Source organism: Trichoderma asperellum, chromosome 1 (assembly GCF_020647865.1).
Source record: "Trichoderma asperellum chromosome 1, complete sequence".
Taxonomy (NCBI): Eukaryota; Fungi; Ascomycota; class Sordariomycetes; order Hypocreales; family Hypocreaceae; genus Trichoderma; species Trichoderma asperellum.
The window spans coordinates 6091742-6113611 of record NC_089415.1 but is presented as its reverse complement, the minus strand read 5'-3'; the positions used below and the strand labels follow the sequence as shown (position 1 = coordinate 6113611).

At 49.9% G+C, this 21870-nt stretch overlaps 5 protein-coding genes across 5 annotated transcripts; 1 reads left to right on the top strand and 4 right to left on the bottom strand.

Moving 5' to 3' along the window:
- Positions 1-1225: 1225 nt before the first annotated feature.
- Positions 1226-3805, bottom strand: TrAFT101_001906 (uncharacterized protein; the record flags this gene model as incomplete). Its single annotated transcript, XM_024903630.2, has 5 exons — positions 1226-1925; positions 1996-2532; positions 2621-2778; positions 2856-3632; positions 3707-3805. The coding sequence occupies 5 exons, from the start codon at positions 3803-3805 to the stop codon at positions 1226-1228; spliced, it is 2271 nt and encodes a 756-aa protein (XP_024763027.2).
- Positions 3806-5434: 1629 nt separating this feature from the next.
- On the bottom strand, positions 5435-6574 carry PYR4 (Dihydroorotate dehydrogenase (fumarate); the record flags this gene model as incomplete). The annotated part of the gene is made up of 1 exon (XM_024905219.2): positions 5435-6574. The coding sequence occupies one exon, from the start codon at positions 6572-6574 to the stop codon at positions 5435-5437; it is 1140 nt and encodes a 379-aa protein (XP_024763026.2).
- Positions 6575-12084: 5510 nt separating this feature from the next.
- Positions 12085-15248, bottom strand: QNS1 (glutamine-dependent NAD(+) synthetase). Its single transcript, XM_024901802.2, has 13 exons — positions 14984-15248; positions 14683-14886; positions 14355-14555; positions 14163-14299; positions 13814-14109; positions 13671-13704; positions 13190-13597; positions 12984-13127; positions 12858-12924; positions 12713-12783; positions 12606-12656; positions 12504-12544; positions 12085-12447 (listed from the first exon to the last, which is right to left on the bottom strand). Exons 1-13 carry the CDS (start codon positions 15139-15141, stop codon positions 12127-12129), a joined length of 2133 nt encoding a protein of 710 aa, XP_024763024.1. The 5' UTR covers positions 15142-15248; the 3' UTR covers positions 12085-12126.
- A 1592-nt stretch (positions 15249-16840) lies between these two features.
- TrAFT101_001903 (uncharacterized protein) lies at positions 16841-17934 on the top strand (the record flags this gene model as incomplete). The annotated part of the gene is made up of 3 exons (XM_024909622.2): positions 16841-17018; positions 17102-17478; positions 17545-17934. 3 exons carry the CDS (start codon positions 16841-16843, stop codon positions 17932-17934), a joined length of 945 nt encoding a protein of 314 aa, XP_024763023.1.
- A 648-nt stretch (positions 17935-18582) lies between these two features.
- TrAFT101_001902 (uncharacterized protein) lies at positions 18583-21411 on the bottom strand. The gene is made up of 5 exons (XM_024899575.2): positions 20659-21411; positions 20101-20595; positions 19443-20019; positions 19124-19349; positions 18583-19022 (listed from the first exon to the last, which is right to left on the bottom strand). The coding sequence occupies exons 1-5, from the start codon at positions 20998-21000 to the stop codon at positions 18782-18784; spliced, it is 1881 nt and encodes a 626-aa protein (XP_024763022.2). The 5' UTR covers positions 21001-21411; the 3' UTR covers positions 18583-18781.
- Between the last annotated feature and the right edge of the window lie 459 nt (positions 21412-21870).

Here is a 21870-nt window from a genome sequence, read left to right as displayed (position 1 = left end):
AAAATGGTAATAAAAGGAAAACGGATATATGATGCGTGAGTGGTTGTTTATTGCAAAGCGTAAGGTGGCGAGTCCAGTTTTTTTTTTCTCTTTTTTTTTTTTTTTTTTTTTTTTTTTTTTTTTGCCTGTGATTTCGAACTTCTCAGTATTGTTTCACGTCACTGCGACTACCCGTTTGATTGCTCTTATTATTGTTTTTACTGCACGTGTTTGCGCCGACAGCCGAGCCAAACCTCACACTTTAGAACAAAGGCGCCAAAATAATGGTAACGAAGTAGGATTGCTCAAGTTTTTGTTGTTGCAGTTTTTTGTCTGCTTAGGAGCAGCGCATCACTAGTATCGATTCGTTTTTTTAATCTTCTAAGCTAAAGAAAAAAAAAAGGGGGGCGCCAATCATCCAAGTGTCACCGGGCAAGGCCGACTCAGCTATTTTGCCTACAGAGCCGCCGCGAGGTTGTGAAATGAACGCCGCCACCAACCAACAGCGCTTTATATTAAAATGAAATTATATCATTTGGCATCGGCGCCTGATGCCTCTGTTTGCCAACCTGCGGAAAGGCTGACAGCCGCTAGACGACGACCCGCGACAGGGTTCGCCGCAGAAACGGATTAGCGCAGGCGCCAACGCAGACTCCACCGCATCGAGAGATGGCGATTTTCATTGTCAACTGCCTTATTGGCGGCGCTTCGCTTCGATCGTGGAAAGGCTGGATTCATTCTCATGTGCTCGTCCTGGTACCTGGACCTGCCTTGGAACCTGTATACAGTACGCTGCTGCTTCTCGCTTGTGTCTTGAACTCAACAAGCAGTGAAAGCAGGATGCTGGAGGCCACCGCGAGCAAGCCGCCAAGGGGATTTCTGTTGGCGCTACGGCGTCTCTGCCGCTGCTCGCGTCACATCCCTTTGGGGCTTAGAGGGCCGTTTGTCAGTCTCGGCGCCAATCAAGCATTCTGCTCTGGCGGTTTGTCGCCTGCACCGTCTTGGCCAGCGTTCATTCAGCCTCGGCCACTGGCCCCCTGCAGCTTGCAGCTCGCAGCTCGCGGCTCGTAGCAAACGGGAGAATCCCTCAGATCCAGTGGGTTGCCTAGTCTCGTATACTTGCAGCGTCAACAAGCCACTTCATTAAACTCTCCCTGGCTTGTGCATCTGCGCCGTCACCACCACCAACAGCTCCTTTGAATCACACGAACATATCACGCCACTCTTCGAATCAAGACTTCCCGCCTCAGCCGGTTTCGTTGCCGCTGGTCTGATGCTGATTCAAGAACTGCCACACTGTGTCTTCCCCAAAGCCTCCTTCGAATTGCCACATGAATGAGCCTCCCAGTAGTAACGGATCAGAATCTGTCTGTGGTGGTACATCGTCGATCTGATCGACTGTTAGATCCTTATATATAAGATCTCCCATCGCGAAAAACGGCGCTATCGAGGGAAAGCTATTTCCATTTCCATCTTGTTGCAGCTCCCATCCACCGGGCATCATTGTCGAAAGGCAGGCCGACGATTCCTCGGCAGTTGATGGAATGGCTGCTGCAGCTGACGATATGGATTCAGGAGCTCCTTTGAAGCTTCCTTCCACTGAAGCCCTGCCAACCGAACTTGCTGGTGTCGATCCAAAAGTCTTCCCCGTCGATGTCGGCGTAGTAGTATTTGAGTTGTGACGCAGGGGATCAACAGGAGGACTGACAGAAGAAGATGGCGCGCAGTTTCCGACGGCCTTGACGAGCCTAGCCACCACTGCTCGAAGAACTCCTAATGCCGACTTGGCTAAGGGGTTCATATCTTTCATGGTTGCAAACCGCTCGACCGTCCAGTGACAATGCTGTATCGCAATTTCTCTAAACTCTGAGTTCTCGTAAGGAAATAGTATGTAAATGGAGGCAATCAGCGTGACTGCATCAAAGCTGCCGTAGAATAACTGCCAACTGTAAAGAAAATAATTAGCTGCCATTTCTTAAGAATTGTATTTGGCTTTAAGGGCTGGATGAGACATACTTCTTCCAAGATTTCGGTGGCAGTCCTTCAAACATGCGCTTCTGCATTTCTAGCATACCGAGGCAGCCCTTAATCACCTCAAGTCGACTCTCCTCTCGGTGGAAAATGTAGGGTCGATGGAGCGCAACCAAGGTGAAATAGAACATCTGTTCAGACAAACACCTTGCCTGATGAAGCCAGTGCAATTCGGGCAAGTGATCCCATTGCCTGTCTGGATTATCTATCCGGAAGGCGGCTGGCGTGCTGTCATGTATATCCATGATGTTTTGTTGTATCTTGTGCACTTTTGAAAAGTCTCTGGGGCATGGCCCTTCGGGTTCTAGGTCTAGAACGTCCCGCAGTGGCAACATTGTTTTGTACAGAAGTATGTTTCTTGTCAATGGCGTTGGGGGGTCAACGCCTTCTTCTCTAGGGATGACGGGAGTTTTGGACCGATCCGATGCCTCAGTAAATCGGGCGTCAATAGGTAGTGTGGGGAAGCCGTGTCTCCAATTCATAGAACCGGGACGACCTAGGATGAGGCACATGTGAATATCCCTGTGAATTAGTTCAAGGCATCATTAGTAATCTCGATTTACTCATGCTAGCCACAGCTGAAGCCACCTCCGTCGCTTAATGTACTTACCATGACCCGAGCATCATGTACAGATGTCTCCTTTTCTCAATTTGCCATTGATTTAACAAGACACTCTCTACATCGTTCGACTTCGGCTTTGGATCAAGTGAATCTCGGTGCATACCCAGCTCTTGTGCATCTCTTATCGTTTTACCAACTTGGTGCCACTAAAACCCACGCAATGTCAGCCAAAATTGTCCCAGAAAAGATGACAAGGCGTTTGTAAGGTATTTAATTCACCCACCGATTCCGTAACGTTGGCAGTATACTTGAGGAAGGATGCTCGAAGGAATCCAGTCTGAATCGACGTCGTACAAAGGGACTTTGTGCCCAAAAGATTGAGGATAGACATACTGGACTCGCTGTAGTCGATTGCCAGATCCTCAAACGTCATGTTTGCAGCATATTTCAGCGACTCAAACGATTCATGGAGAGATTTGGGAAGAACGAGTAGCGCAGTCGCAATGACTTGGAATAAGAGCGCCGGAAACACCTTCAGGTCCGGAGACAAAGCTTCTGGGCCCCGAGAAGAAAGGAGCCTGAAGGGAATATTGGTCCATTGGCCCAAGAGTTCGTGGAAGTGCTGAGGCTCGACCAGGTAGTACTGCCAGTTGAGATCGGAGAAGAAGATTTCGGTCAATTGGTCAATGTACATCCTAGCGGGGAGCAGCCGAATGAGACCCTTGTACTTTTCCCTGACCGCAAACGTATCCTGTTGCGATGCGTGGCCCGATGCTGAGGTATTGGTCAGCGCATCCTCCCCATCCGCCGTGCTGGCTCTCTCGATTTTCTGGAGGAAGCACAGCGTCGATGACCCCCCTGATTGAGCATAGCCCCAAGACGAGGCCACGGAAGACAGTGGCTCAGACTTTGATTTTGACGCATCGTCATCGTTCTGCTCTGAGGAATATAGACCAGCATGCGCTTCGTGTTCGCGGGCCGTGGGCGCACCGGCCTCGTAAAAGCAGCTCGATTCCTTGTTTCTTGACCTGCAGTTCCCGCACGGCAGCTCCCGATCGCACTGCAACCGCCCATGGTCAGCATTGCCCAATGCCACTCAATATCGTATCAGCACAGCCCTGTTCGGATTCCAACCTTTTGCTTCCTTCGATGACACTCCGTACACGAGATGACAATTCGTCTCCGCTTCTTAGTCGGGCCCCGCTCGGCCCGGCCATCGACTGCAACCTCCATGTCTGCCATTGCACTGTGGTCTATTCGCACTTTGGCGCTCGGTCGATTCGATCTGGATGGGCGGTCGAAGGGCGGAGCAGCGACGCTCAGAGGAGTGAGAAAAGCGAGGCAGGATTGCGATTGCGTAAGATTGCAAATTCAACGAAGCTGCATAGAAAGATAGAGATTTCGTATGCAGGCAGGTGGGGCCCACGGCAGACACGGAGAACCATGGGACGGCCGTGCTAGACTCCGCGTTAAGTCCGGCGTAACGGCGTGTGCGTCCCGAAAACACCAAGGCTAAGTTTTGGAGATGCATGGTGATGGAAAGACGGCATATGCATGTCTGACTGTTTATTGTTTACTATCATCAGTTTACTTACAGCTCTGTTATTTGTATCAAGCATCACGGCATGAGTCTTGTAACCAATACGTATATGGATCATGCAAGACACGGAACACGGCATGTGCCGAAAGGATGACTGGAGCATTTGAAGCTTGGACTACAATAACTGCCATGTTTAACAAGCTTCCCCTTTTGGATACTCTGTTGAATAGCTACCCATTATCATAACAAAATCCTCCGCTAGGTACTTCCAACCGCTGCCTTCTTTTTTCTCTCTAAGCTACTTGCGCCGAATCTTTAGTTCCAATTTAGGTAAGTTTCCGCAGTGCTATAGTGCATCTCAAGAGGTTTCCTCATGGCCGAAATATCTCTTCATAGTCTCTGGAAAACTCGAGGGGTCGAGTAGCCAACTGATAATGCGGAATAAAAAATAGCTATATATATATATATATTATTGAGGATATCAAGGATATAGATACAGATATATGCAGTATACGTAACAGCACATCTATAAACACGGGGCATCGGTGACATTATCTATCTTGCGGACTAAGCAGATAGTACGTCGGTGGCCAGCGTTGCTCCGTGCCTGGGCCAATCCAGCCATCGTCCCCATAAGCAGCTTATCCTCCCTAGCCTAGATTGGGCCTTTGGTCTGCCGCAGAGCTTTCAATAGTTCCATTTCTGTCCAGTTCACCATAAGATAATAAACTCGCAGATGCTGCACCGGTTAAATGCTAGATCGAGACTTCACCGTGTTGAGTTAGCCATCTATGCATTCTACATGCCCGCAAAGACAAAAGCGGTAATTTTAACAGTCCCCTATCGTAACCAACCCAAGCAATTTATAATCACAGCTTAATGTCTACTTGCGATGCTTGAGACGCACTCAGCATCTCGTCGCTTGCGCTGCATTCACTATTCACTGAAATTGTCTTTTCTCCTTCTTTTCTCCTCCAATTTTTTTTTTTCAAATAGAAGGAATAAATCATTGATAGTTGATCCTAAAAAATCCCTACAAGCCGCCCTAGCGTTTGTTTCCCGAAAATCGCAAGCGTACCAAAATCCGAAAAATCCAGATCCACCATGTAACGGACCAGTGAGCCCCAATGTGCAGTTCGCCTCCACCTTTGTGCATGCAATAACATCAAAACTGGGTAGCCTCTTGGCTAGTAGACGGCCGGCCTCCCTAAACAAAAAAAGAAGTAGAAGAAGATAAAAAGAGTTCGCCTAAATACATTGCATTCTATGATGCGGGCATTGGATAAGAGCCTCTACCAGCTCCGCTTCTCCTTTTTTTTTTTTTATCGCAGCAGCCTCTCGGTGTAGGCTTTCCATGCTGCTGATCGGTAACGTTCTGCCTCCTCTACGGGATCAGATGCCTTCAGAATGCCTCTACCTACAATGGCGATGTCGCTGCCGGCGATGCCAATAATCTTATATGGCGTGTTATACTGCTGGCCTTGGCCATCTCCTCCAACCTTGCCGTTTGTCTGCTGATCTTCGTCTTCGGGAGGAAGCTGGCAACCTGGAGTCATGTGGATAAAGTCGTCGTCTGCCTGTGTGTTCAGCGCCTCTTGTGAGATGAAGCCCATAACAAAGTCTTTGTGTTCCCTAGCAGCCTCGACGCAAGCTTGGGTATATTCCCTGGTCATAAAGTTGCCTTCGCTAGACATCTGGGCAAGGATGAGGAGACCACGGTTCAGTGGCGCCTCTTCGATTCCCGGAAATAGTGACTCATCTCCCTCTGCGATTGTCTTTGTCAGTCGGGGCGAGGCGGCGGACTCGTACTGCTGAGTAACAGTAGTGATAGAAACGATGCTTCCCTTGCGGCCATCGCCATTGCGCCCAGCGTAAATGGGCTTCTCCATCATATTGGACCCGTTGCCGTTGACCGTAACAGGCTCACCATCTTTAGCATCTTCAGCATCCTCAAACTGGTCCATGGTAGGGGTGCCAACAGTAACCGATGTCTTCACCTCGCACGGATACCGCTCCAGCCATCGCCTGGCACCCTGGGCCAGGGAGGCCACAGACGCCTTGCCTGGTACCATGTTGACGTTGACAATGTGGGCCCAGTCGATGATGCGCGCCGAGCCGCCGGTGTACTGCAGCTCAACAGTATGGCCAATGTCCCCGAACTTGCGGTCCTCGAAAATGAGGAAGCCGTGTTTTCGAGCTAGCGAGGCCAGCTTGGCACCAGTGCCAGTATCCGGGTGAAAATCCCACCCAGAGACCATGTCGTAATGTGTCTTGAGCACAACGATGGAAGGGCCGATTTTGTCAGCAAGGTAAAGGAGCTCTCGCGCCGTCGGCACATCAGCGCTCAAGCAGAGGTTGGACGCCTTGAGGTCCATGAGCCGGAGCAGATAGGAGGTTAGAGGATGCGTTGTCGCTTCGCTCCTTACAGCGAAGGTCGTCTTGAGGGTTGGGTGTGATGCCATTGCTGCGGTTCTTGGGGGAGGGGGGTCCTGTAGCGGTGGCGGATAAGATCGATTGATGCTGGCGCAAAGCGTAGGGAAAGGTTGACGTCGAATGCGCAGCAAGAGAAATAGAGAGTATTTGATAGGACCGCTCTATGGAGATGCTGTCTAATGTCGGGTTTGTCCGCTGCTAAAATTATAGGGAGGAGTCTGAGGAAGGCCAAGTATAGAGCGGGACAGGAGAGTCAATGCTGGCGGCGATACCCGATATTGCGATGTTGCAAAAGGCAGGCCGGCGACCACCGAAAAAAAAAGAAGAACAGAGGGTATGAACTTGGTGAAAGATGGCTGCAGATTCGGTGCACCCGAGAAGAGGAGAAAGGTATAGAGAGATAAGACAAAAGAGGAACCGAGAGGCTGGCCTTGGAGGAACAGATGTCGGGTCGCTCAACAGTCAGATGTGTGTGAAGGCCACGTCCAAAAAGGGAGCTCGGTCAGTCGAGGAGCCCTAAATACTGTACGGGCAACAACAGATGGCAGATGTGACAGGCGCCACAAAGGAACTAGTCAGACCCTTAATAGACAAAGGTCGAAATAAAAGAGAGAGAGGAGGAGGGAGAGGAGAGAGAAAAGGATACAAGAGTACAAGAGGATAAAAAGAAACCAAGAGGCGCTGCGGCGAGCTTGGCGCTGTTCCGATTCCCGCTATAGCAGCAGACGACAGTCTCGAACGGGATCCCACAAGGGCTTAGGGACCGTGCCTGGAAGTGCCTGCAGCAGCAGGATCAACGAGCCCAGAATTGGGACAACCGGGTCTGTGTGCTGGGGTGGCTCGAGCAGGGGGTTTGGCGGACGGGACGAAGGCGAACGAACGGGGGTCGGTCGATACGTGAGAAGAGGAGTTTTTTGTGGCCTCTGGCTCTGGAGCGCAGCAGGAAGGGCTTTGCTCGACGCTGACCAGGGGCCGGCCGGTGGATGGGCGGATGGAGATGGAGATGGAGATCGAGTGCAGAGCGTCGAATGAGCTATTCGCAAGCCGGGCGGTCCAAGCGCAGAAAAGCCCCGGTTAGGCTCTTGCTGTAAAGGAGTTGAGATGATGGGCTGGAGAGAAGCGCTGGAGGAGCCTGCAAGTGTTGAGCGACTCCCGAGTCAGGGCAATCCAAACCACTTCTGGCGGTATCAGAATCGGTCTGGTTCGTAATGCTCGCATGCTGGGTGCTTTGCCCATATTTGGCGGCAAAAACTTTTTTCTTCGTCTTTTTTTTAGCCGCTCGTCGTTGTGTGCGGTCTGCGGAGTTCTCCTGCTAGCTGCTAGGAACATGTGCTAGCAGCTGGAGTCGCGCGAGCAGGTCCCAGTAGCTCCCCCAGTAGGCTCAGTTCCGTGGTAGTTGAAGCCCTGCAAGGGCCGCCACGGCGCTGCTAAAGGCAACCCTAGGCTGGCGGTAACGGCTAGTTGGGACTCGCGGTTGGGGCTCCAGCAGGCACGAGTACAGGTACATGTACTCCGTGCCTCAGCGGTACGTTTAGGAGATGGCGGGGCTTTTTTTGCTTCCCATGCACGGAGCTTGGGGGGGGATTATGCATGGTGATGGCGCCCACCGAAGTACTTGTACAGTACGACTCTTGGCTGTCCGGGAACCGGCGAGTCCAGCACTGCAGGCCAACATGCGACATGTGAGTTCCATTTCAGCTGCGCAGGGCGGGCCATTCTCTCACTCGCGCCTCAAACCCTCATCCAGACTCGTTTGCAACGACAGCACAAGCACCCCCGTGCAGGCAATAATGCCTGGCGGAGAAGCACGCGACACGGTCGAACACCATCTGATGAGAACGCAGGAAGCCCCGAACTGGAGGCGCCGCCGATTCCTCTCTGCCTTTCCCTCCTTCGGCACCACAGACCCGCTGGCGACGTGTAAGTCCCAAGACCCAACATCTGGACTACGAACTAACAGGCGCCGTGTCCAACCGCTCCCTCCCTCTGGATGATGGATGAGATGGGGTCGACAACCTTCTCCGCCGTGGATAGACACTACCAAGCTGGGGACGCTGCATGGCCTCAATATTCCCATCAATTTGTCTAGACCTGTTGCTAGCTACCTAAGATGTGCTGGTACGATATCATGCCGGCAGCACCGCTTGCCGGAATATGTGCAAGTGGCCGGTAGGTGGCGCATCACTAGCATAGACATGGTGGATGGAGGTTATTAGCAAGCTAGCATTTCTGATCAAGTATGTGCGGAGCTCTCCTAGTGCCACTGCGGTTCCATAGCGTTGGCAGCAGCCCTGCTACTTGCAGATGGCTGGCGATCCTCCTCCAGGCGTCGGCAGTAAGACGACTGCTTGGAACTACTACTACTACTACTACTATGTAGGTGGCACTGCTGGTGCGTATGAAGCTCATACGACCAGAGAGACCACACAACATTGCTGGCCAGGCATAGTCATGTTACTGGCTGTTCAGAAGTTGGCGTACTTGTAGTAGGAACCAGGAACATGTAACTAGTATTGCATATTTGTAGTAGGCAGGCTGCGATCGTGCCGACCCAGCCAGCCAAGGCCAAAGTGCGGTCCTATTATCCTCGACCTGCTTTTGCCTTGCATTGCCGTGGTCGCAATGCATGCTGCTGCAACTAGCAACGTCCAAAGAAAGGCAGGTCGAAATGCGCTAATGCTCGAGCCTCCATGGCGTCTTATCCCGTCTGAGGTAAATCTTTTGGGGGCCAGAGCGGGAACAGAAAGCGTCAGCACTCCATCAAATGTCATTGCTGATGCGCGGCTAGTACATGCACGTTCGTGCGAACTACCCGAAATGTCCATCCAGCTCCAAGTTATCATCCGATCAACCGCCTTCAAGAGAGACAGCGGCACGGCGACGGGCCCCAGGCCTCCCCTTCTCGCCATTTGTGCAGAGTGCTACAGTACAGTATTAGGTACTATCTATTACTCCTAGCACGACAACCTGCACAAGCGACCAATGTCGGCTAACGCAGGAAAACTGGACTCGGGCCTCGCCGGGACAAGTCGGCTTTTGTTCCGCATCTCAACCTTCGCCAGGCCCCTGCCAGGCTCTAGCACAGTGCACTGTAGTGTGCCTAGGAGCCCCCAGAGACGATAAACGAAACCCAAGCGCCGTTGCTGGTATTTTTGGCCGTGAAACCTGCATTAGAGAGGTTGCGTTGCTTCATACTGTTGTGCATCTACGGACTTCTCCGTCTGCTGTGCACTGCGGTTGCTGCACACGCCTGCCAAGGCTAACGCCACATCGCTGTCAACATGGGAGACAGCTTCCCAGCTGTCTCCAGAGTGCTCAAGGATGTCTCCAGACACGCCATACCCCGTCTCTCCCTCCTTTTGTGTCCGGCAGTTGAGGGTCCCGGCGAGCCCTGTGGTAATTGCCTGACAGAAAGGAGAGGGACGGCATCTTCCCTGGCCGATCTGAACCCAGCATGCTGCCACCTAACTATACCCCTACAAGTACCAGCAGTACCATCGGCAAATTAACAACCCAGCATTATGGAATACGGGACCATGGAGTACGAAACAGGGAGATAATATACCTATTACTACTTTACGGTACGATGGTCCCATTTGACTGGCACTAGGTAGGTATTACCAACTCGCAATCCTAGTCTTTCGCTACCGCCAACTTAGAAATCCCCGCTTTATTACGGAGAAGTACCTAACAGCATATTGTTCGCTGTTAATTGTTTATGCCATTTTACCCATACAAATGCTCTAATAATATCACTTGACGTGGCATGGGAGTATCATGGACATATGTCCTACAGTAATACGAGGGTGAATAATCCACCAAGTACTATTGATATCAAAGACAGGCATTGCAGATCCGTCCACTCGGCAAAACGAGTCATTCAAACGTGTCCAACAGCAAATGCAGAGCCGCTAAGCTATAGGTACCTTTACAAGCGTCCATCACAGGTCCCAACAGCTAGCAGAGCTGGGGATAGCCTCACAGACACCTCCCGTATGGCCCTAAACAAGATCTTTCTCCGAGTTGGGCTTATGGTTCGCGCCAGCGGCACGCATGTACCGCGATCGACGGGCATCCCGAGATCTAGATGAGGAGGCTTTATGCTGACGAGACACCATTTTTCTGTGCCAATGAGAGGGAGAACAAAAGAAACAAACAGGTTAGACAAGTCTGACAGCAGGAAAAGCAAGATGACGAATGATACCACACACGCAACCCGCCGTCTCCCCGCATGCCTGTTTCGTGTCCGTTAGAAGCAGGCCTCGCCGGAGGGTCGCATTGGGGGAATATCCTCGCATTGGGGGAATATCCTCGCATTGTTTTTTTCCATCTCCTCCGTGCTAATGCCGGGCCATGGCTTGTTTCGGGTTCTGCGATTCGCCCTTCTTTTCTTTTCTTCTCTCTCTTTTTTCTTCTTTCCCTTTTTGTCGAAAGAGTTTCTTTTTAAACCCTCGTCTCCGTAAAAGGACCGGGACGTTTCTCCTCTCCCCCTCCCCCTCCACCTCCCCTTGTCTTGCATTCAAGCTTCAAACATCAAGTAGGATTAAGAGGACCACCACTGCCGGCAAGCATTCCCCGGAGCTTTGTCAAAAATGACACATCACTTTGTTTTATTCCATTTCAATGGGAGGATGACGAGCCTAATGCTAGATGGCGATTTTTGAGTTGAGTGGCTGTATTAGCACTTTTTTTTCCCTTTTTGCTGCTCCATGCAGGCATGTAAGCTGTAAGGCCAATGCATGCTGTTGAGTTTGTTGGATCATTTTACTACCTATGCTTGAACTTTATGCTCGCTGATACTACTTATAGGCAGTATTGCTCGCGGACTTCATCCAACTGTCGATACCGAGCCCGGCAAATAGCCTAAATTAGTAAAGTTTAACAGTAGAGCCTGATACTTTTAAACGACTTGCCCCCTTGGCATTATTTCGTGTCGAGTTATCAATAGCAACGGCGGCTTTTAAGCGATAACGCAAGCGAGATGTTATGAGTTGAATCCTGCATGTGCATTTTCCAAATACCGACCTACATACACCTAAACCCTATTCGGAATCGCCATTTGGCGCTTGCCCGGGCCATTGTCTCAATGCAGATATAAACGCGTTGAGGAAATGCTTGCTACGGCGCCTTTAAACTCGGTATCACAACTCATGCTGCTATCAAATAGTATATGCTACAAGGTTTTAGTACTAGCATTACCGAGCCCCGTATAAGCTAGGGTGTATGTAGTTGTGAGCTAGGTGATGTCTTATAGAATCATGCGTAAACTATATTGTGCCGACTGGAGTGGAAATGATTTCGCTGATAGTTTTCGATATAATAAAGCGACATTGTAAGAATTAAGTGAGGTACTTATGCAGCAGAAAACGCCCGTACAAGAATCCAGTCTGGCTATGGTTGGTTGTATTTGATCGGTATTTTGGATGGAGAATGTAGGTTGTTATTTGGGGGATCCTACGAGTGGGAGTAGGCAAGTTGCCAAATACGTAGAAACACCTTCTGTCACAAGACTGGACAGTCAATCACATATCGTCTAATAATATTATCCTTTTATTCCTTGTGTTGTCTATTCAATCGTAGTTTATGCGTTTGCTTGTCGCCTCTCCAGGGCCTTTTCTAAAGCCGCCACCCTTTCGTCAATCTTCTTGAACGACCAGCTCTCGAACGCAGAGGGGTAAAGAAAGGGGCGGAGATCGAATCGATGATCGTCCGGCGAGTAGCTCTCAGCATGGTAGGCTGGTGTCGCCACTACTTGCTTATGGCGGTTAAGAAAATGATAATGGTGGAAGCGCTTCACCTTGTCGGCGATCTCGCGAGGACTCAGTTTGCCGTGGCCGCCCCATTCGTTGAGGAGTCTCAGGAACATGCCGTATGGCCCAAGTTTATACTGTTTACGTAATGACTGGTGGAATTTAGCGATAGTTATTTAGCTTCGGGCCATGGAATTGATTTACTTACACCAAAACGTGATAATTCGTCGTAGGTCATGCCCATATCAGCTGTAGTTGTTTAGTAAGCTTATGTTCTCTGTTTAACAAAGCATTGCAATGCATTAGTTACCTTCATCGCTTTGCACGTAGTTTTCAGTAATGGGCTCAAGTTCAGCCGTGGCTAATTTGTTGTCAGCGAATTGAGACAAAGTTGTAAGCTGCAGACTGTTAACTCACGAATGGCGTGGATGAACTCTTCCAAGATAGGGAGGTCAAAGTTTTTGCCTGCCCAGGCAATGAATCGTTTACTTTTAGAGTCTAGTGTTAGTAAATTCCCATACAAAAAGGTACTTGTAAAATTCTGCATGGAGGAATTACGTACAGGTCAGATTTGCTGATAGAACCGATTGGATTAAGGTCGGCAGAGCTGCAGTCGTATTTTGTGAGATCTAATATATTTCTGTTAGCGTAATTATAGCTAGGATAATTAGGACTCGTAACAACTAACATCCTCGAAGGCATTCGTCGACGTTGCTGGATCCAAGAACCAGTAGACCGCCTCCTCCCGGCCGTTGCCGGACGGTTGGCAGCATCTGCGCATAGTAGTAGGCGATGACCATGCGAGAGCGGCTTTGAATATTTTGCAATGCCACTGAGATGGTTAGCATATTGCGATACGACAGTGGAGAAGCATAAGAAATAATGAATACATACAGTTCTCAGCGACGGACCCTCCGTGGACCTTGAACTTGGGCTCAAATCCTGTGCCCTGCGTGAGCAAGTTCTTTGTGGCGTGGAAAGTATCGTCGATATTCATGTCTGTATGGTAGCTACCAATACGGCTGGCAAGATCTTTGGCACGTTGTCGAGTTTCTTTGCTGCTCTGAGCGGCCATTCCCATGAAGACGGTGTGGAATATCTGATTACAAAATTCCTCTGGTGTATCAGGCAATTTATCAGAGAAAGCAGCGAGTCTTTTGACGTCCGCAATCACTTCTTGATTGCCATCTTTGACGGCCTGGACTACGAGTCGGCACATGCTATAGACGATGACAGCCGTCGCGCAGGAATCGATGCCTCCCGATAGAGGAACTAGATAGCCCGCAGTTTTACTTCGTCGTACTTCGAGTATTAGTTAGTAGAGAATAAAGAAAGTCGATGCGAATAGACCACTGGGGAATGCTAGAAAACTTACAGTAATCCCAGAGCCAGCATGCGGGACCGAGAGCCTACACAACATCAATGATTAGCCATAATTCTTCTAAACGGAGATCGGAGGGCCTCTGCAGGGTAAAATTGGTTTGTCGTGCGATTTTCGGATATTAAAAAGAAACGTACAATTTCTTCCTCTGGGAGGTGATATCTTGGGGGCTTAATGGGAGTCGGGACTTCGAGGATTCTGAGGCTATCATGGGAGAGCGTAAAGTCAACCTCGATTCTTTCGTACACTGGTGCTTGCACGGCTTGGAAATTGCGAGATGGAGCAAATCGGTAGGCTCGCACTTCCTCGAGGTCGACTGTCGCTGTCACCACCTCAACATCTAGCAAGCTGAATTGCGCGCCCTGAGCAACAATGTCGCCGTTGACCACAATCATTGAGCAGCCATCATAGAGGAGACGATCACCATCACAACCTGTAGACAGTAAGTAGAGGAACATTTAGATAGGTGAGTAGTATTTGACACACCAGACTGGTTTGCGTAGAGGTAGATGCCACCGTTTTTCCGGGTAGCCTCCTGAATCAAGGAAATTCGCTCGTTGAGCTTTCGCAAGCTATGATGCGAACCAGAGCTGTTGGTGAAGATTTCAACGCCGTTTAAGCCCCTGGAAAAGAGTTAGTAAATCGATGGCTTCTAATCCTGCGGTCAAAAAGACAAACATGTTGATGTGTGGTGCCTGAGGGGTGAAGAGCTCTTCACAAGTTTCGGCGGCAACGGTAGTATCATTCAGAGATAAGATGACGTCGCCGATGGGGATCTGCCGTGTTCCCTGATGTTGCTGGATTTGAGGCGGAAGATTGTACTGCTCAACATATCTGGGCCGATTCCACGGAGTAAAGAATCGGTTTTCTCTAAAGTTTCTGTAGAGAAAAGAAAAAGATCAGCCATTTTCTGTATCAGATCGATAGAAGGCATATGTTGGGGACACTGTAAGGCCGCAACACTTATGCTGGGAGAGTCAGCTCATAGAGAAGCACTGTGACTCACCCATCGTTGGCTAGATATATCTTGGGGCGAAGACACAGGAGCTTTCCGTCAAGGATAATTGCACGACAGTTGTATCGGCAGCCACGGTGCATAACCGGTAAACCTATATCAAGGAGAATGCCATGGAGGGAAGTATCCGTTAGAATTTTTGATAGCATATCCATTGAATGATTATAGGTATCAGACTCCAGAAAGTGGTCAAGACTGTGGTGCGCCATTAGCAACTGGTCGACTTAATAAGAGCAGTGATTTTGATATCTTATGCCTCTAGAGGCCCTATTTGGGAGAATCTCAAACTCACCATCCATAACCGCTTATTTCCAGCTCAGGACCAGTTCGCAAGGTAGCTCCGGCTTCTTTAGCTTTGAGGATACTTGTACGGATTCGAGCAAGGTTGCCCTCCCAGTCCATTGCCCACTGGTTGAGGGAGCATGTTGCCAAAGTGATTAGCTGCGCCATTTCTAACTACCAATGTGGAAAACAGAGGTGATGCAAGAAAATCACAATAAGAGAAAAAAAAGTAAAAGAGCCTTGAGTTAAAAGAAAGGCTATGCGTAGCTGAGGATACCCAGCATTACCATAATAGGATAGGGAAAGAGGGGTGTATGGATCGAGGTACGAAACTTTTCCATAAAACTTGCTTAAGTAAGATCCCGAACATCGCCGACGGATTATGCTTTTTCTTCACCGTTACTAGCAGTTAAGAAATTGAGCGGCTACTTGCTGAAAGACTCTCGCAAATTGGACGAAAAGGGCGAATACAAGTAGATACTAAAATATGCAACCATCATCAAATTCTGGAGCTTACCTCTCCAGTTTCTGCTCCCACAGTTGCATTACGGACTCTCAGGGGTTCCAAATCCGGAGCACCATAAGCACCGTGTCGCGTCTACATTTAGCTACCGAGTACGCAGCTACAATCTTTGCGACTTATGATGCTACTAGAATTGTGGTAAGTATTACTATAAGTCTGTAGACATGAAAAGTACGTCACTAGTTAGTTACCGCATCATTTAATTCTCCCAAGCAAAAATATTTTTTTATTGCCGCGGAGTATGAGAATTGTTCGGGAATGGGTGTAATGCGGATTTACAGCATACCGCCCAAACCCTTGTCTGCCCGGACTTTCGGGTGACACCTGGGCAGAGTTGAGGCCTCGTCGCCCAGTGACGTCTACAGGGCTGAGTGTGAGGCCGCAAATATATTGCCCACGGACGTTCGGCGCCATCCCGAGATTGCTGACCGGGGCAGTAAAATTGCCCTGCACATCAACCAGCCACAGCGCCAAGAGCGTCTGAGGCCAAGAGGTGACGATGGGCTGTTAAGGAGGCTGAGAAGGCGACAAGGCAGCACAGCTCCAGCCACTAACAGTGGAGATGCCTCTGACGAGTCTCTTTGCTCTACACGTGCTCAAGCCTGAATAATGCGGGACGCAAATGCCTTGCTCGGGCGATGCTGAGGCTGGACGAAATCTTCTGTCCTCTAAGAGAAGACGAGTCAAGGGTCATGCGCGCTCTCACCACCGAATCATTGATGCACAAGGACCAAGTCAAGTTGAGGCATCGAGTTACGCATGGACGCCTTGCAAAATCATGCCCTTTTACGCTTTGGACGATGGATGCTAAGCTTTATCGCGGAAACGCAAATCCGCGCGTACTGGCTAGCCCGAAGAGGCTTATCGCCATGTATATCCCGCAGTAAATTACGCCAAGCTGAAGCTCCGAGCACGACTTTGGCACCGCCCTGACAGCCACCACGTCAAATTGCGACACCGTGTCCGCCACTATGGTCTGCTAGTACAAGTAGCTCTGCTTTTTCCAATTAAGCTCTCCTTACTTGTCTGAACATTTCCAACCGCTCCTTCGCCAGGCATTTATATCTTCCATTCGACGAGGCCTTTTCTCTCTCGATTTCTGGTTCTCCATTCTCCCCCCCGCCGCGATCCACCTCATCTGCAGCTTCGAACCGACGACCCCTCTCTCCGCGATACCGTTGCTTTTTTTTTTTTTCGCCTCCAGCCTTAGCCCAGGCCTCCATATAAAGAAGTCGCCGACACGCTGCACCTTCGGCCCGTAATCACGCGAGCTTGCTGGCAGCGCGGTTTGCCCCTCCTACATTAGCGGCACAGATTCGTGATAGAACATCAGACTCGATTATCATGTCGGCACCCAGGACTCGGAGAAGAGCTGCCCAGGAAAAGCTCGAGCAGGTCTCTGACGACGACCGCTCCCCGGCCGTTGTAGATGGCAATGGCTCAGCTCACGATGCGCCGGAAGCCTCGGATTCTGATTCTGGCAGCGACGAGAACATTTTTCTGTTCTGGCCCAACATTATAGGTACGCGGTAACGCTGGACAGGCCAGATTCCGTGACAAAGAAGAAAACCTCCATGAGCTGTCGCTAATGATGCTGGTTGTTAGGCTACTGCCGAATCGTCCTTGCTATTGCATCTCTCTACTACATGCCACTGCACCCTCGTACCTGTTCGCTTCTCTATAGCATTTCATGCTTGCTCGACGCTCTCGACGGGTATGCTGCGCGAGCTTTTAACCAGTCGACTCGCTTTGGCGCTGTCTTGGACATGGTCACGGACCGCTGCACTACCTCGTGCTTGCTGGTCTTCTTGTCCTCGGCCTTCCCGCGATGGGCCATCATCTTCCAGAGCTTGATTGCACTCGACTTCTCCAGCCACTACATGCACATGTACGCTACTTTGGTTGTGGGCGGCTCTGATTCTAGCCACAAGAATATCGACAAGAGCCAGAGCTGGCTTCTGAACTTGTACTACACCAACAAGGTTCGTATCGACAGAGCCTAATTCCCCTCCATCAAACTCGATGAAGCTGACCAATTACCACTTTAGACCGTACTGTTTGTTTTCTGTCTCTTCAACGAAGTCTTCTTCATTGCGCTCTATCTCCTGTCCTTCTCGTCGCCGCTCCTCTCGCCCCACCTTATCAAGAGCGTGGAGGAGACCAGCGGTGGTCTGATCCAGCCAGGCGTGCCGGTCAACACATCCCTGCTACGACAACTGTTCCCCGATCCTTTCAGCGCCGCCGCCCTCGAGATTGCCCGAGCCAACAAAATGGATTCTACCCTCCCCTGGATCATCACTGGTATTAGCTTTCCTATCATGCTGGCCAAGCAAATCATCAACGTGGTGCAGCTGGTCAAGGCAAGCCGGTGGCTTGCCGAGGTTGACATCAAGTCACGGAAAGCCAAGGGACTGGGCAAGAAGGCGAGAACGGCTTAATAAGGCCGAAGCGGAGAACAATCAGTCAAACATCGTCGCGATAATGACACACAGTGACAAATTGTTCACAGACTAAAAAGGACAATTGCCGCTTTGCAAAATGATTTGAATGGCAACTGTTGACCATTTAGGGCCTGAGTTAGACGGAGAAATCTAACTCTCAGTCCTGTTGTATCGCAACATGGGTGTTGTTTTGGTGAAAATTTATGCAGTGCTAGCTTTCGTGATGCCTCTCTTTTTATTTTTCACGGCAAGCAGCTGTTAATATTGCATGGCTTGGCGCAAACGGGGCTTAACAAATAGGGGTGGCGGCTGTGACACTCGTCTCATTCCACACCGTATGGACAGATGGGCTGGAGGGATTAAAAACACAATAAAACATAAATTTCGGAGAAATATTGGGAACGAAGAGCTCTGCAATCCTGCAATCCTTTCTTCTTTCACTTTACTTTGGGGTCCTGCGGGATGCTGTTGTTCATCTCTGTTCTGGTTGGTTGGCTGGACATGATCAATTCTTGTATTGCCATCTTGTCTGTCGTTCTTTTTTACCTTTATTTTCTTTTTCTCTGCTGTACATATATATTCTTATTGTTCTTTCATTATGATTTCTTAATATTAGTAGATTAGTGGCATAAAGCCGATGTGTTGAATACAAACAAGACTGTTGAGTCACATGAACTTTACAGGCTTTCCGCGACAACAGTTCAGAGCAGAGAATTTGCTTCATCTCGGGGGTATCTCGAAACAGAAATTCCATTTACGTGTATACAAAAAATTATATATGGCGCAACATTAAAGTCCTGATGTTTTTTTTTCTTCTTCTTACTCTTTGATATATACGTCAATTTCATCTTCTCGAAGAAGAACCCCCGTCAACAGCGTTATGGCTCGACGACACTTCATCTTTGAATGCACCGCCAGTGACACCGCCGGTTGTTTGAGGAGCGTCTGACTTTTCAATTATGTGAGAGACTTCGAGGGGTACAATCTCCATTGGTGTGGAGAGGCCGTACCAGGCTACGACGATGACACCGAGGATGCCAGTGACGCAGCTGAATACGAGGGCGACGATGCCGCGGGGGGTGAAACTGTCACGATACATGTTAATACACATCGACATCAAAGAGTGGGAGCAAGAAAAAAAAAGCATTAGGGCTCTAGTGAAGAAGGCTGGAAAGGGGGTTCTTACCCTCCGGGGATTGTGCCGGGAGGCTTATTCTGGCCGGAGAGGTCCAAGAAGTCAGCAGTGTTGCCTGCAGCATTGCCCTTTGTGAGCGTATTGGAAGCAGCGCAAACAGACAGATGGTCGTCGGGAATGGTCAACTGCTTCTGGATGTCTAGCGGAGCTTCAACAAAGGTGGCGAGAAGGCCAGAGGCAACGTGCCACTCAAGATGGCAGTGGAAAAGCCAAACTCCTGGAGGGAGAAAAAAAAAATATTGAATTAGTATTAAGTTTGGTAGCTAAAACGGGAGAAATAATGTTACTGCGCTTCGAGAGGAGAACATACCGGGATTATCGGCCCTGAAGCGCATGACGATATTGCCATTCGGCCACATGACGAGTGTGTCTCGCCGCATAGGCACGCTGATGAAGTCGCTCTCGGAGAGATTCTCATCGGCAAAAGTGCCGGCTTCTTCCTCAGAGCGGTGAATGGCCTGGAAAGCGTGGCCGTGGAGATGGACGGGATGGCGGCCAGAGTCGAGGTTGTTGACGACAATCTGGACGATTTCACCCCTTTGGAGGACAAAGGAGCGGGTGTACTCTCCGTAGACGGCGACGTTGTCTGCGAGGTCGCCTGTGGAGAGGGCTGTGTAGAGAGTGGGCACTTTGGGATGAGTGTAGGTGATGTTGTCGAAGAAGGCATAGTTCTTTCCATCGCGGAGGTTGTCCATGATGATGTCGAGCTGGACGACTTGGTCCGGCTCAGGCAGCAGCTTCATTCTATCATATGGTACGAGGTCCATGTCATCAAAGGGGTTGAGTTCATCAATGAGCGCGGCTTCGGGGAAGTCGGCTTTGGGGTCGTACGTCAGCCATCCTGTGGCGTTGTAGTTGAGATCCTCGGGCAAAGTGTCAAACAGAGTCTATAAGCGAAGTTTAGTATCATTACTCATTGATAACGTGAGTTTTCAACCAATGGAAGAGGTTGGTGAGCAATTGCTTACAGTGTCCATGCTAGAAATTATGGGGAAGTTGGCAGAAGTGTCGTTCTTGGTGGTAAGGAGGAAGCTGACTCGTTGAGCAGCGGCGATGTAGACCATCTCAGCTTCGGCGGCCTCGGTGTATATGCCGTCGACTTCGATAATGCGCATCGTGTGCCCTTCTATCCAGACGTATTGTCCAGCAAACGCACCAATATTGAGGACGCGGAACATGTAAGTCTTATTGGGCTCAACGGAAATGGTCAGATTTTGGGTTTCGTTCATGAGCACGGCTTTGGGCACCGGCTCAGCACCCGTTGGGTTGTTCTTTGACATGAAAGTTGGGAGAAGAGTGGCCATCTGGTCGTGGTACCAGTCTGAGAGAGTCAGGACAAGTTCATGATCAACTTCCTTTTGGTAAGGGAATTTAGGATCGTGAACAATGAGAGGACCACGGAGACCGTCAGGATACTGGGCATTGTGATGAGAGTGGTACCAATATGTGCCCGGCTGGTTGATCTACAGCGTTTTGGTTAGGATGCTACCATTTGATAGAATGAGCGGTTGCAATTGGGGACTTACAGTAAAGTTGTATTGGAAAGAATATCCCGGAGGAATCTGGCATTGAGACACACCCACAGGGCCGTCCATGTGCGTTGTTCCATTTTGGTACATGCCGTGAAAATGCAGGGAAGTAGACTGATTACCAAGCTGGTTGTTGACGTTGATGATGATACGATCGCCGACATTTGCCTCGATACGAGGAATGGGCCATTGGTTATTGATGCCAATGACGGGACGTGGGAACGCTCCGTCTGGATTGGCAGTGACCCAAGTAATGTTGAAGTCATAGTTGACAGTGGCCGCGCTGGCAAGGCCCAGAGAGGCGGCAAACAAAGCCGCCGCTCGTGTGAAGCCGTTCATCTTTTGCTGTCTAGTCAGGATATCAGAGAAGCCAGCTCTCTATGTGGAAGATGCTGCAGTGATCTCTCTCCCACACTCTCGTCACTGATACCTAGTAGACGACTATAAAGAGGAGGGGAGGGGAGAGCGAGGGGATGAGATGATGAAAAGAGGAGCGAGGAAGCGAATACGACGTGGGAGGGACTGGCACTCGCCCACGGTAGCCTTTCAATTCCAGGTTCTCGCTGGACAAGAGCAAATAGTCAAGAAAATGTTGAGACGCTTCCGATTATCGCATCAGAGATTGATAAAGCAGCTGTGGGTAGACCCGGCGGAAAAATGCGTTAACCACGCTACTCATGCAGCCGGTCCGCCGCCACGAGCGCTTGGCCAACGTGATCTCTGCTTGCCAAGGCAGAAGACAAAATAAGGGTCCAGCCAAGGCGCAAGACTATTAAAAAAAAAAAAAAAAAGACCCGCTCGGTTTGTTTCGTTTCGTTTCGTTTCGGCCAGCCAACGGCGCGTGGATCGGGCTCTGCAGTTCCTCCGGAGGGTCATTGGGGCAGCAGAGCAGGGATACGACATGCATATAAATAAGCTACAATGCTAAATAATAACTAATACTACCTACTACTGCCCAGGTAGGTAGCACTGTGAGTGCGGTGTTTATTTGCTAGCGGACAGAAGGACAGTATCTTCAGCTCAGAGAAGCCATGGATGCGGATCGATGCCCTCGAAAAAAGGCGGCCTCGGCAGCAGCTCGCTGCTCCTCCGAGATAGCGCCAAAAGTTCGAACAAGCATAAATCTTGGCTTAATTCATGCCTGTGATTGGGCAATCAGGCCAATAGCGGCCCTCGCAGCGGGGTGCCCCGTGGCCGTTTAGCGTGATC